The sequence below is a fragment of the Mustela nigripes genome, chromosome 12 (assembly GCF_022355385.1).
Source record: "Mustela nigripes isolate SB6536 chromosome 12, MUSNIG.SB6536, whole genome shotgun sequence".
In the NCBI taxonomy this organism is placed as follows: domain Eukaryota; kingdom Metazoa; phylum Chordata; class Mammalia; order Carnivora; family Mustelidae; genus Mustela; species Mustela nigripes.
In genome coordinates this window covers 118,887,623-118,905,587 of record NC_081568.1, presented here as the reverse complement: position 1 = coordinate 118,905,587, position 17,965 = coordinate 118,887,623, and the positions used below count along the sequence as shown (strand labels likewise).

General features: G+C 40.3%; 1 protein-coding gene across 1 annotated transcript in view; it reads left to right on the top strand.

The window, feature by feature from the left end:
- Window positions 1–17,965, top strand: part of PCSK1 (proprotein convertase subtilisin/kexin type 1) — a 42,045-nt gene that overhangs the window by 12,769 nt on the left and 11,311 nt on the right. Inside the window, exons 6-9 of the mRNA XM_059416672.1 lie at window positions 3,677–3,765; window positions 6,682–6,854; window positions 7,961–8,173; window positions 10,651–10,751. Coding sequence (XP_059272655.1) covers window positions 3,677–3,765; window positions 6,682–6,854; window positions 7,961–8,173; window positions 10,651–10,751 — 576 coding nt within the window. The remainder of the gene's footprint in view (window positions 1–3,676; window positions 3,766–6,681; window positions 6,855–7,960; window positions 8,174–10,650; window positions 10,752–17,965) is intronic.

Below are 17,965 nucleotides of genomic sequence, written 5' to 3'. Positions count from 1 at the left end.
TGCCAATTATCAGTATAGAAGGTGACCTCGAGGAATTCATTGACCTCTCTCCCTGTCTCTATTTTTCATTTTGTCTCCCCAAATGGGTGATAAGGCACTTGCTCTCTACCCTCTTGAACAGAACTTCTAAGGAAATGGGCAATAAGTTCTTAGAAGAAAGGGGGCAGTTTATTCTAAGAAGTTAGAATAAAGTAAAAATGACAACTCTCATTCTGTCCCCTTGGTGAAGACCAAAAGAGAAATCTGCTCTCAGCTGGATGGGTGCAGCTGAGGAGACTATTAGCTAGAGCCATCAGCCTTCTTCCTAGGCCATGTCCTTGAGGTCTGGCCCCAGGATCCAGTGTGGATGATAAATTGTGTGGTGGCTGCATGATAGCCAAATACTTGGTAAAATGATATTCTCAAGAGTTTCTCTACTCATGAGAAGGAGGGGCTCAGATTTCCCTTTTTTGTTCCCCCCCAAAAGGGGAGTCTTATATCCAATATTCATAATACTGGATAGCCAATGCAATAGCCACATTTCCCTCAATTTACAGAGCTCCAAAGCCTTCAGAGAAGTAGCTCATATAATGGTACTTACTTTGTGCCTGAATACACTGAGTTTCCAGAACAAAGCCTGCCATGGACCTCCCACATAGCATCCAGTTAGTGTGACACAGACAAATAGCTAGGAGTATAGGATATACAGCTGGATTTGGGTTAAATATTAGCTCTACCACTTTAAAGTTGGGTGACCTTGAATAAATTATTTAACTGCTTTAGTGCCTCAGTTTTATCATTTATTAAAAAGGGATAATAATAATAGCTACTTTGTTGGGTTATTATGGAGATTAAATGAGTTTATATATGTAATTAGCTTGTATAGTATCTAGTGCATAGAAAAAGTTTTGTTTGCTATGGTGATTATGATGATGACGACCAAGTCTCTTCATTTAGCAGCAAAGACAGACCTCCTTTCACTAAGAAATCAACATGACAAGAATTACAACATCTGAGAGGAGCAGTGACAGAGACAAGTCCATTTTCTGAGCCAATTCAGAATCTGCTCTTTGAAAATTACACAATAAGTAACTACCTCTCAGGGTCCTCTTGACTATCAACCAAAAAGGGAGCATCCCTATCATTTAACAAAAGGTAAAATATAAAATAGAGTTGCCCTTCTAGCATGTGTCAGAAATAAATCCCCTAGGTTTAGAAAATGAATGGCTCCATTTTGTCTTGGGCTTTATAGCAGTTAGAGACCTATTATCTCCCAATTCCAAGGGCATTATCTCTCCAAAGTATCTGTGTTGCTGCTGTTCTTTATTACTATGTAAATGAGATTAATAGAAGCTGCATTTGAATTCTCCTCTGCAAATCAAAAAAGGAATCACTAAATAATAAAATCTCAAAAGTGCAGGTAACTCTTACTATTAAGCTGGCATGAATCTATATTCAGAATTTCAATACCAATTACAGATTATTTTTCTAGTTAAATAACATGGGTGACAAGGGTATTTTAACTAGGATAATAGTAGTCTTTAAACTATCTTGTGGAATAATTTTTTAAAAATCAATTTGTTTAAATGCCAGTTACTACCATTGTTCTAAAATAATAAAGGGTTCTTTTATCTCAGATCCTAAGTTAAGGAAAGAAAAAAAGCTGTAGGTCTACAAAGAATGACATAGTACCACTTTGATAAAGCCTTCCGTTTTTCTCAAGTTGTGGAGGTGGGAAGTGAGGGTAAGAGGAGGGAAAAGTATCAATCCTTTTTTGTACCATGATCGTACTGCACCTTTCAAGAACATAATTTTCAGTATGCAAGGAGAGATAAATCATAGGTGTTGTCACTTTGCATCATTCTTAGGACAGAGGTGCTATCTGTCAACAGTACGATTCTATTGGCTCAGGCTGGACATTCTGCTATCCTGGCCCTAGGGAAATGGAAATAGAGGTGGTGGTGACTTCTAGAAACACAATTTCTGGAGGGTGACAACTCAGTTTCTTCTTCTACAAAAGCAAAGAGAGCTAACCCATCAAAGAAACATAAGGCTCCTTTTATGAGCTCGATGTACACACAATTCTCAGAGAATGGGTGTGTTGGTCAGGGCATCTTAGGCTGCAAGTGAGAATCCTAATTCAAAGATGAAGTAAGGTGGGGATTAAAAAAAAATCATCCAAGGAATGGTCTAGCTTCAGGCTTTCCAAGATCCAAGAGCTCAAATAATATGCTAGTAGGACCTTAATCAGTCTATCGCTTAGCTGCTTGCCTCCAATTAGCTACATTCTTAAAAAGAAAAAAATTTTTTTTTTTTTTTTTTTTTTGGCTTGGCAGCAAAATCCGCATGGGTCACATGGAACTTAAAGCTATACATTCTAGAGAAAGAATAGAATTCTCTCCCCCAGAATATGCAATAATCCTTGAAAGCTGTCTGGGAAGAGGAGACTCATGACAGAATCACAAGGAGTATGAGAAAGTACTTCCCTGAAGGAGGAAATGCTAGGAGAAAAAAGAAGAAGAAGAAGAAGAAGAAGAAGAAGAAGAAGAAGCAGCAGATGTCTGCTACATTAGGAAAGACCTTGAATTAAAAATAATTACATTGTTCTGACTTAGGATTCCTCTCCAGTATTAACATGAAGAAATAGACACATCGTTTAGCAAAAGGAGACCAAGAAATCATCTTTAGTACTTTAGGAAAAAAAAAATGAGAGAGAGAAATGAAACAGAATTATTTTGGGTAGTCAATGTAGAATTTGTATATTCCTGCAACAGATGTCTAGCGTAGTAGTGCCTAAAACTAGGTGGCTGGCAGTGCTGCCGAGAGCTAACTCTTCCCCTCTTTCCTATGGCGGCTCCTGCAAAGCACCAACAGCCTCTACTCTGCTCTCAGGGGCTTCCACTATGGGATGAAGCTATTAAATAAATTCACATTAAAGTTCTCTTGACTTATTGACCCTCTTAAGGTCGGGGGGGTGGGAAAAGATGATTATCCTCAGATTTTCAGAACTGATGTTTTGATGGTGGACTCTGCTCTGTTTTAGAGATGGACTTTTCCCTCCAGATACTCTGAAACCAGCAATTATCCTCTTTGCCTGATGGCAAAACCAGTCTTGTTCAGGCTTCTGGCTCCAATCAGAGTTGCAGGACGACACTGGTTTCCCAATTAGCCAGTAGTATCCTGTTAAAATTTCAAACTCCCCCCGGTACTAGAAAACCCTGTTGCTTTAGTTTGGTGGAGGATGTTTAGGGGGCGGGAAGAGGGCTTGAGAGGAGAATTTTGTTCTACTTATCCTACTAGGACTGGTCCAGGATAGCCTACTTCAAGGAAGTCACTAGATAGGGCTTAAGGAACAACTTCACCAAAACGTATGGAGCAGAAGCCATTTCTCTGAAACAGTACACTAGCCACCACTCCATGTTCTGTACATGCAATATGGCATGAGTTGTCACAAACCCCCGAGGACAGGTGACTTACTCAAGGTCACACCACTGGTCAGGGGCAGAAGCTGGAAAGTGAATCACATATTTCAGCTCCAGTTCCTGTATCATCTGATACCTACACTTCATCTAAAACTATCAGGCAGGAGACCAGCAACAAGGTTGACAAAAAATTAGTATGGCCACGTACCAGGGACTCATGTGCAAATGACAGTTGCACTCATTCCTGTTTTATAATTCCTATTTTTCATCTTCAGACATGGGACCAGATGTGCAGGAGAAATCGCCATGCAAGCAAATAATCACAAGTGTGGGGTCGGAGTTGCATATAATTCCAAAGTTGGAGGTAAAGCAGAGGGTTGCTCCTACAGTTTTGAACTTTAATTCAAGTCTTACAACACCTGGTGTAAATGAGGGGGGAAAAGGGGGTTTTCAACAACCAGAGGGAGAAATGAGCTCCATGTAATATGTGCTGTAGGATTTAAGTGTGATTTGAAAACAAATCAATGGCTCTGGATTCCTAAAAAAAAAAAAAAAATGATAGCTGAATTTAGCCTATACATCTTCATGGGGAGAAAAATGGAAATGTTGAGAAGCTTTTGAACCAAAGCTAATTTTCTCTGTGTGCTAATTTACAAGGGTTTGTTATTGAGTGCTTGCTAAGGGAACAGAAGGAGGAGGTAAATTTAGACAAAGACTTTCCCTGCCTCTCAATTCTCTCATTCTTCATTTCATAGCAAATAATGGTCTTAAGAAAATAAAAGAATGCATACTGGTTACATGAAGAAGCCAAAGGTTATCTTTGACAGCACAGATTTAAAATCTAGTAGTTGCAGTGAGAGTCTTTGTGGAGAAACATATGGTAAATTCCATCGGGGCAATTAAATAGAGGAAATATTTACAAGCCTTAAAAGAAATTATCACAATATTATACACCTGAAACTAATATAACACTCTATGCTAACTAACTGGAATTAAAATAAAAAACCTTAAAAAAATAGTAAAGGGAAACCAACAAGGGCTAACAAATGAAAACAGACGTAATTATCTTTAGGCCTAAAGGAGCAAGAGGAAAGAGAGGTCAGTGGCAACAGAAGAAAGTTGGGGCCATGGGAGAGAACCACTGGACAGGAGCTATGGCCCTGAGTGCAACGACGGGGCTTCCTCTAGGCGACGAGGATCCCGGCAAATGATTACCTCATTCTCCTCTCATCCCCCACCCTCCTGCTACGGTCTTCAGTTGACTGATGCCCACGGGAAGACAAGAGAACCCATTGACCCAGTCCATCTTCCTGTGAAGATGGGTGGACAGTGGACCAGCAGGGGCTCACATAGAATATAATCATTGTCTCTCCTCTTTTCACTATCCCTAGCTTGGGCTTTTACAGTTATGCTAGCAACTTTGCGTTTAGTTTGTCTTCCAAACTACAATAAAAGAGATCAATTGTACAATATGCCAATGATAGTAAAACTCCTTTTAAACTCTGCACAAGCATACATTGGGTTTGGTTATTATTTCCTTTTAAGAGATCAAATAAACACATCGTGGCACATACAATGAATCTCTCCCTAATACAGCATACTATTACATTTTGTGTCATTCCTGATCTCTCTGATACCAGCATTGTCAAAATGCTGTGTTTTTTCCCTTTTTTTTTAAAGCACTATGTTAATTTAAAAAAAAAAAAATGAAGGCAGAAGCACAAATCAGGTAATCACCTAGAGAAATACTTCACATTTTAAGTCATGATGAACTAGCTATAGTTTGCAAGAGAATCTTCTGATCCCTTCATTTTATAGAGAAGTAATCAGGAACAAAATTCTCAAGGTAACAGCTGGTTTGTGGCAGTGTAGAAGTAAAACACAAGACATCTGATTCCAAGTCCACTGAGATTTTTTTCATTACTCCACCCTTTGATGGTCTAGACCCGAATGCATTTTTTAATAATACGTTTCACTTATTAGGCACCACTGACTCTACAACACATTACACATGGTGTACTCTAAGTTAACAGGCGAGATTTGGTTGTCAAATTTCTGGGATTCAAGTTCGAGCTCCCCCGTTTCAAGCTGGGTGGCCCTGAGCAAGTCATTGTCCCTCTCTGGACTTATAGTCCACCTGTAAAATGGGGGGAAATTATGACATCAACCTCAAATCATTGTCCTAATGATAGAGGAATCTGTATGTTTAAGGCCTTAGCATGGTCACTGCATATAGTATATCCTCAATGCACATAAGCTGCTACCATCCCCATAAAGACTAAAGAAACTGAGGCACAAGATTTTAAGTGGCTTGCCCAAGATCACACAGCTAGTAAGTAGAGCTCGGATTTTTTTCTTTTTCCCAAAGTAAATTTTTAACCAGTTTTGTTTCAATCAATATGAGTTTCACTAATTATGTTAATTACATGTTCTTTTACCCATGCTCCATAGTAAATAATAGCATGCAAATATGAGGCTGTGCACTCTACTACATGATCAGTCTGGAGCCAGGAATAACTGGCTCCGTATTTGTCTAAATTGCTTTTGCCTTCCTGGCTCTTGAATACATGAGTCTGATGACAGGTGACAGCCTGTTAGAAAGTACAAAGAGCTACCGCGTCTGCCTTCTCCTAATGAAAAATGATTCCCCCTCAGGAGAAAAATCCACAGCAATGATTTCATCCTTGAGATTATTTAGAAGAAAAGGAAGCATGTTCCTTGAAAATGTGTCTCACAAACACATAAAAGAATGGCCTCTAGGTTATTTTTAATCAGGGCTCAGAAACAAGAGTTCTTTCCCTATTTGCTAGTTTCCTATTGTGGATAGATCTTTTCAACCCACACAGTGTCCCAAACAGAATCCTTCGTGTGGCACAGGCTAGGCAACAGTCTTTCGTGGTATAATCATGAACAGACAGGTCAAGGGAGGGTTGTTCGATGCCTTTTTTCAAAAGCTGTCTTGTCATTTTCACGCTGTTGGGACAACAAAGGGAGGGGAGACATTTTGTAATCAGTACCAATCATGGTCACTGCTTAGTGCATAGAGTTATCTCTAAAGGGCAGATACCAAAGCTTATGGAGGCAGTGACTTGTATCTTCCTTCTGTGCTCATAGCAGCCCTGATCACAGGCACTTGAGATCCAGTGGTTACTCTGTTTTTTACTCTTTTGAGAGTCTTCTGTAAAATGAATATTAAGAAAAATAAAATTAAGAGCATTACACCATCTACATGTACATGCTGACATCCACTTACGTGTTTTTTGTCTGGTTTACTGTTCAGGCATAAGAATGCTGGATGGCATTGTGACTGATGCCATTGAAGCCAGTTCAATTGGCTTCAATCCCGGACATGTGGATATTTACAGCGCCAGCTGGGGCCCTAATGATGACGGGAAAACTGTGGAGGGGCCTGGCCGACTGGCCCAGAAAGCTTTTGAATATGGTGTCAAGCAGGTAAGGTGCTTAACACAGAACCACCTGAAGTGAAACATGACCATTTGGATAGCAAGGAAAGGGACGAGCATTTAGCTTATATGGAGAGAAATGGCTTTGAATTTCTTGTCATTATTTACAATTTGAAATGCATTTAGAGAACCAGATCATTCTTCAGAGGGACAGAAGTTAAGGGTCCAGAGAGTTTTACCCATTTGGGTCTGACATGCAACATAGATTCTTTACTCTTAGAATAGTTACTTTAAAAAATATTCTGGAAATAAAATTTTAAAAAACTAAAAAAAAAAAAAAAAAGTAAATAAATCAGAAAAAGTTTAATAAAATAAATTTAAAATAAGAAGTACTCTGGATAGGTCCTTTTTCATTTTCCTGCGGCTTTTGGATTTGTACACTAGGGAAACTACCACCCAGACTTCTTTCCAATCTTTCCAATCTTTGGAAATGCATCCTTAAATAAAGCTAGGTGCTAATTCCCATTTTGGACATGCCAGGTGCGGACTTGTGCCTTGGTGGTATTGCCCTGTTTACTCCATTCTTACCAGGATTCTAAGGCTTCATTCTGCACAGGATCAAACAAAAGTAGGAACTTCGGAGAGCACAGACTGAGAAGTCATAGAAAGAGTAGCCTTGACGAGCTACATTCAGCTGAAGAGTCCCTTTTAATGCAGCTGCAAAACAGATCTGAATAATGCCTGATTTTTGTCATTCTATCAGTCAGCCAGAAGATGCAAGCAGCAAGAAAGGGAGGAAGTTCAAAGATTCAAACACAGTGACATAAGCCAAGGGAGAAGTGCAAAATTATGAGCAAGTGCTAAGGGCCAGAGTGCTAAGGGCCTGCACAGTGAGGAAAAGAAAGAAAAGCTCTCACTCAGACCCATGTCAGAGAGGGCCCAGAGGAAGGTAGCCTGATAGAGTCCCAGCCTGGAGGCTTCTTATATGCAGCCTCATGGGCTTTCCCACAGGGAGGCTGGAGGGCCCGACGTTGAAACCGACTCCAAATATCTATCTCGGAGAACCTCTCTTGCATGTATTTGTGGGGGATTTCACTGGGGCGTGCAGCAATCCCAAGAGATGACGGATGTGATCTAGTCTGGCTTTTCCTTTAGGGGAGACAAGGAAAGGGCTCCATCTTCGTGTGGGCTTCTGGGAACGGGGGGCGTCAGGGTGATAACTGTGACTGTGACGGCTACACGGACAGCATCTACACCATCTCCATCAGCAGCGCCTCACAGCAAGGCCTGTCCCCCTGGTATGCTGAGAAGTGCTCCTCCACCCTGGCCACCTCATACAGCAGTGGGGATTACACCGACCAGCGAATCGTACGTTGCTTTTGTCTGACTCCTCTGCTTAGGTAGGAGAGCGTGGCTCGTGTCCCACAAGATCCTTGGGTCGGTACCTTTGGTAAAGTTGATTTGCTTAAGCTTGAGGGCTCAGCTGGAGACTCGCACCATACTCCCCTGAAAGGCTGGTGTATATTGGCAAGTTTTCTCTCTCAAGGATAATGACATCTCTGCCAAGACGATGTTGCCTGCCGTTTTTAAACTTGCCCCTGAGAAGCCACTAAGCTGTCATTACATACAGCCAAGAATCCAAATGTCTATTCTGCTTGTGTGATGCCTCCCTGAGAATAGCCTTAAAGAAGATTTCAGGGTTGTAGGGCCTGTCCCACCCTTGGACTTGTTGATCTTTAATAGCAGGGATATGGTCTGTCTTGCTCTTTAGCAGATGATAAAAATACAGAGCACACCCTAGTTCTATCTCCTAATAATGGGTGACCTGCAGGGAAATAACAGTCTCACTTTCCCCCAAGATTAACTTCTTAGCTGCTGAATAAACAGCTCAGGAAGGTTATATACCCAGAGAGCATCTCTAGCTCACACTTGGCTGTGCCTTCTCTTCCATGAGTCAGACTGCCAAGGGCAATTATTGGATTTCCCTTGAAGGGCACATTCATTCAGGGGATCTGAGAATGGAGAAGGGTACTTTTAATTCTAAAATGTCCCAAATTTAACTCCTGATATAGAAAGAACCAACTGGCTAAAGCATGTAGATTGTAATCTCAGTGGAATAATAGGTCATGGTCCAATTAGAGTGTGAGTGAACCCCATAATAGTTAGACGTTGGAATGTGTGTAAATTCCTATGAATGGCATCTCAAAACAAACAAACAAACAAAAACCAACACCTGTCAGTGCTCTTTTTTACAGAGGATCACTATTCTGGAACTCTGTTTCTGTAACTTTAGTTTAGATGGTAAAACCCTAGGCTCAACTTAGAAGCACTGGTCCCCCTCTCATACTCTTATACTCAGTTACTCAAATGATAGATGGTGATGTTCTACCCAGGAATTGTTTACGGCAGGCCTATTTGATAGCCTTTGAAAGAGACATTTGCTCCCCTTGTGCTCAGAGCCCCCTGGCTCTTGTTGTCCCTGGGGGTATCTAGAGTTGATTTTCTGAAAATGGCCTGGTAGGCATTTCAGTCAGCATTTCACAGACTGGCCCTCAGCCGAGCTATCGCGCGTTGAAGCCAGAGGAAGTTTCCATCTTGATAAAGCTCTCTCCTTAGGTAAATCAGCCAGCGCAGAAGACAGCTGGTAGATTCTATTTGAGACGCTGGCAATAACGTAGCCTTTGTCTTACGCAAACCAGGTCCTCAACTCAGTCAGCTCTGGGGGCTTACATGCGTCAGTAGGGAAAAAGGGCAGCCTCGCTTCCGCAACCCTCTAAGGAGCAGTGCCACCATAACTTGCGAAATTCAGCGACTCCAAGTGGGAAGCCAGAGGAGGTGATAATAGAACAAATTATTTTTTTACACCTCCCTCCCACACATCGAAATCTCTAGCTAAAAATGATAACGCGGGAGCCGGGGTGGGTGTCTTGTTAGTAATCCTTTGGCCCGACAACTCGCTCAGCCAGCACTACTGCAGTCCTTAAGGCAGTCTGATTGGAAGTCTTTTTGGTTTCTTGCCTTCGATTTCATCAACCTCTTCATCAAGCTAAAATTAGCCGGGTAATTCCTTATGTGCAGTAATATTGTGTAAGAATGCTTGCACAGACAGGATCTCATTTCAGCCTCAGCATCTGAGTCAGGGTATGTCAGCCTCATTCTACAGATGGGGAAACCGAGGGACGTGCCCGTGGGGACACATCTACTGAGTAGCAGTTTTATGGTTTGAAACCAGATCAGAGTCTAACATCCTTTTCAGCTGAAAAACCCCATTCTCGCCGAAGTGCAAATATGGACGCTAACTCAGGGCCATCAAACTATGTCAACAGTGAATGCAAACTACACACAGAACACATTTTGTGCAAGTAGCTCAAATGGCCCAAATCAGAGGCTTTCCATCCTTGTGCCGAAGAGGTAGTTAAATGTCAATCTCAAGGCAAAAGGGAATTTTACATGAGGCAGAATTTCTAAATATGCCAGACTAGACACAATGGACCTGCTGATTAATGGGCCAGCATGATTCACAGCGATTTTGAAACTGTCCCTTCTTCGCAGACAGCAATTCGTTTGGGAATCTCAGAAGAGAAAATATTCATAGTGGGAGTACTTCATCCCCAGAAAAGGCAGCCTGATGCCAGAATTATAGACAAGTTGCATATAGAGGAGAGGGAACTAAAATATCAGCAGATGGCAAACATCCGCCTGTGGTTTAGAGGAGGAAGTAGGGAAGACAATCAGCTGAGTTTCCTGATCATAGCAGATGCGGCCATAGGTAGGGTTAACCCCCAGGGACAGGGTACATTCCTCATGTGTTCTCCTGCATTTCTTTCCCTCCGGATGCTACCTAGACAAGTGCTGATCTGCACAATGACTGCACAGAGACCCACACGGGCACCTCGGCCTCGGCGCCCCTGGCTGCTGGCATCTTCGCTCTGGCTCTGGAAGCAAAGTAAGGTCCAGGAAACTTGTAATCACCTTTGCTGCCTTTCCTTCTTCTTATTAACAGCATATCTTGTTTGCTGAATTATGCTTAGGACACTATAAAAAATAATCATAAAAACAAGTTCTCTTCCTGTTAAAATCTCAATGTAGATTTAACACACATACCTTACAAAGTAGGGACCTCAGCATACACATTATTTTGTCATTTTCAAATATCTATCCTATAATCTTTTAAGAGCATGCTCTCATGGCTAAATCAGTGTGTCTTGACCTTTACAAATTCACGATTTCCTCCCAATTTCCCTCCCACACAGCTGCAAGGCCTTTTCAATTCTGTTTCTTCCCACCAGGGAAGACTTTGTGCAGATAACTTCCTGTGGGTAGTATTGGGAACAAAAAGCTTATAGAACTCCTTTTCTTTTCTTTTTTTTTTTTTTTTTTCCAGATTATATAAACTCAGTCCTAGAGCTGATCTAACTTATCAGAGGACAGGAAAATTAAAAACAGAATTTTTATCTTTTTGTAGTATCCCATTATATAAATGCAAATTATATTAAGGTCTTCAAATCATGATTAGATGCCCACTCTTATCCATAAACATTGGTTGTCATCTCTGATAATTTCCTCAGGACAAACACACCTGAATAGAATTTCTGGTTCAAAGGGTGTACATGTTTGTTTTTTTTAAAGATTTTATTATTTGACAGACAGATCACAAGTAGGCAGAGAGGCAGGCAGAGAGAGGGAAGCAGGCTCCCTGCTGAGTAGAGAGCCCAATCCCAGAGGCTTTAATCCACTGAGCCACCCAGGAGCCCCAAAGGATATACATCTTTTAATGATTTTGGTACTCATTGACAAGTCACTGTTTAGAAAGATTGTATCATTTTCTTTTCCCAACAGCATATATGTGAAAGCACAAGTTTCCTTACCAAAGTTACTTTTGTCATCTTTTAAATGTTTGCTATTGATAGGGGAAATGGTATCTCAGCTTTATATGCCTTCATTTCATTAGCAATGAAGCTCAATATCTTTTATTCTTTGGTCATTTATCATCTGTGATTGCTCATTTATGACCTTGATTTTTTTTTTAAATAGCCTTAGTTTGGAGAAGCTACTAATGCTTGTTTAGTTTGATATTTAACTTTTTTTTTTAATTTATTTTTAATTTATTTTCAGCATAACAGTATTCATTATTTTTTCACCACACCCAGTGCTCCATGCAATCTGTGCCCTCTGTGATACCCACCACCTGGTACCCAATCTCCCACCCCACCCCCCCGCCACTTCAAACCTCTCAGATTGTTTTTCAGAGTCCATAGTCTCTCATGGTTCACCTCCCCTTCCAATTTCCCCCAACTCCCTTCTCCTCTCTATCTCCCCATGTCCTCCATGCTATTTGTTATGCTCCACAAATAAGTGAAACCATATGATAATTGACTCTCTCTGCTTGACTTATTTCACTCAGCATAATCTCTTCCAGTCCCGTCCATGTTGCTACAAAAGTTGGGTATTCATCCTTTCTGATGGAGGCATAATACTGCATAGTGTATATGGACCACATCTTCCTTATCCATTCGTCCGTTGAAGGGCATCTTGGTTCTTTCCACAGTTTGGTGACCGTGGCCATTGCTGCTATAAACATTGGGGTACAGATGGCCCTTCTTTTCACGACATCTGTATCTTTGGGGTAAATACCCAGGAGTGCAATGGCAGGGTCATAGGGAAGTCCTATTTTTAATTTCTTGAAGAATCTCCACACTGTTCTCCAAAGAGACTGCACTAACTTGCATTCCCACCAACATTGGAAGAGGGTTCCCCTTTCTCCACAACCCCTCCAACACATGTTGTTTCCTGTCTTGTTAATTTTGGCCATTCTAACTGGTGTAAGGTGATATCTCAATGTGGTTTTAATTTGAATCTCTCACATTTAACTTTTAATTTTATTTATGTCTAATTTTTATTGCAATGAAGTTAGTATATATACGGTTATATTTGTCCATACTTTAAGATGTTTTCCTTTGCTTTCATGCTTAGGAAAATATTTATAATCTCAAATTTGATAAACATTTATTTATATGTCTTTTATTATGCTTTCTTTACCATATTTAAGTTTAAATTCCCCTGGAATTTTAGTGTATGATGTTAAAGAGGGATTTAACAGTATATTTAACAGTATTTTGTTCCTCATATTGGTTACCCAATAGTCCATTTATTGATACAGAGGAAAAAAATCTAACTGCTGCACACTGTGTATCCACAGCTTTCTATTTGTCCTTGTTTTTGCTTTCTGGTGGTAAGAACACTAAACGTCAAGTCAGGCGTTATGTTTACATGATAGAGGAAGTGGTCAAATTTGTAAGTTACTGTTATCCTTCTTAATAAGAAGGTTATCCTACAAGAACATCTATATTCTTTAGAGAGAGAACAAAACATTCTTTCTCCTCTTGTCATATTCAGTAGACGAGGTTCATAAGAACAGAAAAGTAGAACACCTTAGCCTCTGCCACAGGTGGAAAAACCCTGAAGTTGCTAACTCTTTGTTCAGGAGAGTCCAGCATAGATCTAAGAGCCCTGGGGCCAGCATAGATCTAAGAGCCCTGGGGCCACCTGTGGAGTTGTAGTTTGTCCTGCTGTCTCAGCTAGGAGATGGCCACAATGGCTAAGAAAGACAGACCGAGCAAGGTTTGTACCAAGAATTTACCTCTTTGGAGGGGCTGGGAAGATGTCTGGTAAGAGAAGAGCAAATCCAGTGACGCAGTCAGAAACAGGGATGTTGGCAGCTCTGGCCCATCAGTAGCGAGTGAGTTCATTTGTAACAGGAAGGGAATGGACGGGGGCAGAGTTTATGAACACAAGGGAAGATGGCGTCAGCAGATCCTTGAATTTGGATTCAAGGAAAAATAACCTAAGCACTCAAAAATGTGAGGAACAAATGACTTCAAGTTGTTCTAGGCATATCACTAGCTATGTGACCTTAGGTAAATTAATCTCCAGCTGAGGGCTTAATTTACCATCTGGAAAATGGAGGGGTCAGAGCAAACCACTTTTTTCAAACCTCGTTGCTTTATAAGATTCTCTGATGTGAAATTGAAGATATCAGTGAATAAAGGTCATCCAACATGAATTGTTGAGTTTGGTGGAGAAAAGTCCCGAGTAGAAGAAAATAAGTTTCACTGAAGGCAAGCAGATTCATGTAGGTGGTTAAACAGTCTTATAATATTTATGATTTGAGGATATAAGCTGTTACTTCCAGGGAGCTGTTAAAAAAAAAAATCCTTAAAATTTTAAGTCTACTCTACCCAACACTTATCAGATGCATGTAAATATAAGTAGCCAGGCCTAAGCGATCCTTGTCTAGTGACCAGAATAATAGAAACACCCATCTCATGAACAGATGGAATATTAATTTCGTATAAGAACTGAAAATTTGGGGGCACCTGGGTGGCTCAGTGCGTTAAAGCCCCTGCCTTCAGCTCAGGCCATGATCCCAGGGTCCTGGGATCGAGCCCCGCATTGGGCTCTCTGCTCAGCAGTGAGCCTGCTTCCCCCCCTCTCTGACTGCCTCTGCCTACTTGTGATCTCTCTGTCAAATAAATAAACAAAATCTTAAAAAAAAAAAATTGAAAATTTAAAATTGTAACCTCTGATTTCTAAAATTTCAAACATTTTTCTGTGCAGGGAGAAAATGAGCTAAGAATGATCTAGCCTCATTAACCCAGTTAATTTTTAATAGGTCGTTTTTAAAGCAGGAGCTTCATGGATTGCCCTGAAATAACATGGATGATTTTCCAGCGGTTCATGAGCTTCTTTGAAACCAGACGCAGAAATGCTTGTGTGCATGACATTTTTCTGAAGGAATGGTCTATAGGGCCTATCGGATTCTCACACTGTTTAAAATTTAAGAGAGATTAAGAATCTGTGATCTCTCTGGTACATATGATAAGAATTCCTTTCTTTTTGATTTGAGCATCAGTAAGATAGATACAATCTAGCTTACATTTCATATACTTCATGCCAAAGCACAGAGGAATTCTTGAAGTGTCTGTTCTCAAATAGAGGGTTTTCTGAACACTATTCAATTGTTTATACGGGAGATGACTATTCCAGAAACTCTCAAAGCCACTTTTTCTAAAAGTGCCCCTAGATAATGAAGACTGGGAGAAATCATTTAACCAGGTGCTGCTCAAGGAACAACTATGGAGACTGAAGGACAATGGTGGGCTAAATTCATCAAGAATAACAATGTTCAGGATTTGTCAGGTTCTTCCTATGGGCTGGACACTGTGCTAACCTCTTTGTGTACAACACTAATTCAAATTCTTACAACAGCCCTGTGAAAAGGACATTATTATTATTATTATTATTATTATTTTGTTAACATATAATGTGTTATTAGCCCCAGGGGTACAGGTCTGTGAATCGCCAGGTTTACACACTTCACAGCACTCACCGTAGCACATACCCTCCCCAATGTCCATAACCCCTCCACCCTCTCCCTACCCTCCTCCCCCATGAAAAGGATATTATTAGTTGCATTTTATAAAAGAAGAAATTGAGGCTAGAGAGGTTGAAGAATGTAACCAAGATCCCACAAAGAGATGCAAATTCAGGTCTGTGTCACCCCAAACCTGAGCCATGAGCTACTGTCCCCCATTGCCTCCCACAGCCCTGCAAGGGGGAGGAGATGCTAAAGGGCTGTCTATCATCCCCGCAGAGAAAGGGGCCTTAAGAAGATCGACGCTGATCAAGGACTGCCATGACTCGTGTGCTCCTGAGTTTCTCATAAACGGTTCTTTGTCACAAGCAGATTACTTATTGTGCTACATTAAAGAAGACATAGCTGGAATGCAGGGCAATGGGAAGAGGAGAAGGAAGGAGAAAGAACGGGTCCTGGCTCAAATGTGTAGAGAGGAATACTTTTCTTTCCTGGAGGAGTGATTCTTAATACCAGCATAATCAATCACCTTAGGAGTTTAATTAGTAGACAGACTCCCAAATCCAGTGCCAGCCACTCGGATTCACAAGCGTCTGGCATGTGGCCTAGGAATCCCCGTTTTTAGCAAGTATCCCAGCCAGTTTTAATGCTGGTAGTACTGTTACTAAATTTCAAGAAACAACTGCTGTAAAAAGGTTTTTCTATAATCTCCTTCAGCTGTGGTTAAGATGCTCGATAGGGTACTTAATAGGCATATTATATATATTTATAGATATATATAATGAGAGACAGGAATTCCTTGAACTAGTGACTCTGGCACCATTATTATTAAGTGGTCAGTATACTTAAGAAGATAGCAATAACCGTAGTCTTATTGTACAGATGTACCAATTTTCTGTTTCCATGAAAGTCTAGAGGAAGGGAAATAGAATTTCAATGCTGCATAAAACCTTTGGATAAAGCACATCAAAGAAATCCTTGACTCAGAGTTGTGCAATGTTGGCAAATCTCCAGTTTAGAAAATCTTTAATATCAAGGCTTACTTACAGGTGTTGAGAGGCTGAACCAGGTAGCCTGTAAGATTTTTCACATAAGAATTTTGTCTCCAAATTACTTTACCCACACTAATTAGAAGCAATGCTTAATTTCAATGTTTAATTCCATAACCCTTATTTTCTATAAACATATCCTTGATTAGCAAGCTAATGCAGTTTTAAAAAATTTAATTATTGTGGATGCTGTTGAGCACTAATTAACAAAGGAAGGCTGTCAGGAATGAGATGCACTATTGTTAGTAGCTCCTTTTCATTTCTGAAATGCAATCACACAAATGAAGAATAACTCTGTTACGAAAACAAGCTTAATTTTTCTAATTGCATGACAATGACGCTCCCTTGAGTATTTTGCAAAGAATAGGTAAAAGAAAATAAAAATAATAAAACCTGCTACTGAATATAAAGTAAGTGTTCTTCTATAGAAAGAAGAAGTGTTCTTCTTTCTATATTACTATTTCTATATTATGGAATATAAAGTAAGTGTTCTTCTATAGAAAGTCTATGCTTTGTGTTTGATTATTATAACTCTGCTTTCCTTACACCACCTTAGTACAATTCCTCTTCCCAACTTCCATATACACACCTGCTCGCCCTGATGGTCCAAATGGGAAACTGATGTGTTTCCCATTGACCACATTGATTAAGAGGTTTTTACCTAAAGCTTCCTTTAAAAAACTGGAAGGAAGCAAGAATTTCAATAAAATGCTTCATAGAACAGAATTAGTTTCTGCATTAAGAAAATAGCCATTTATGCTCAGCTAGTTAATTATTCCTTAATGTGGGCTGGCCAGCATGGAAACACAATCTGAATGAGGTATTTATGATATTGGGCAAATAGAAATCTTGATTGTGAAGAATTCTGAAGATTATCATACTCAACCCCCTCATCTTACAGAGGAGTCACCTCAGGCCAAGGGAAATGAAGTGATTTGCTTAAGATCACATAGGTCTTTGGTAGGATATGGTTTGCTGTGCTTTCTATTACTCCCTATTCTGGCCTCATGATTTGAAATCACTTCTAATTGTCTGAATTGCTTATATGCCTATATGCTTTCTTCTAACTCCTATCATTTTAGATATGATGTAGAATTGGCTAGACAGTTTTTTGAAATATAAAAATCATGCTCCATCCACAGATGTTTTGACACAATAATTGATTTAGGATGGGATTTAGGAATTTTCACTATTTACATGATTAACAGGTAATTATGATGCAAGCCATCTGGGACTCTCAAGTCTGACCTATAGTCTCTATGCACTCTATCAGTCACCCCCCCAGAGTTAACTGTTATGTCTGTCAGGGGCTGAGATGGAAGAGAGAGAGAACTAGCCTACCAAGTATCAGAAGAGCTGATTAAAGCAATAAATCAGAAATCAAAAAATTAAGCCTTTGTTAACTGCAGTGTTTTAAGCAAGAGTCAAAATAATAATAATAATGCTGACGTCCCCCACCCATTCCATTCTCCCCCATGGAAGAGTGTACAGTTGAAGGGAAGGTTGAAACAGTGCAGACATGGGGGTCATGTCACTGTTGAAGGAGCCCCAACCAAAAGCCCTGCTAGTTGTATTTATTCTGGGGTGAGGCAAGAGTGAAGAATGAGAGGAGGTACAGGGTACTGAGTCAAGAGTGGGTAAAAGTGCCTTCAAGTTCTCTTCTTCCTTTCCCCATAAAGAGGCTTAGGGCACAGTCAGACACCAAAGAAAACCTCTGCCCACCACCTTAGATAAGGT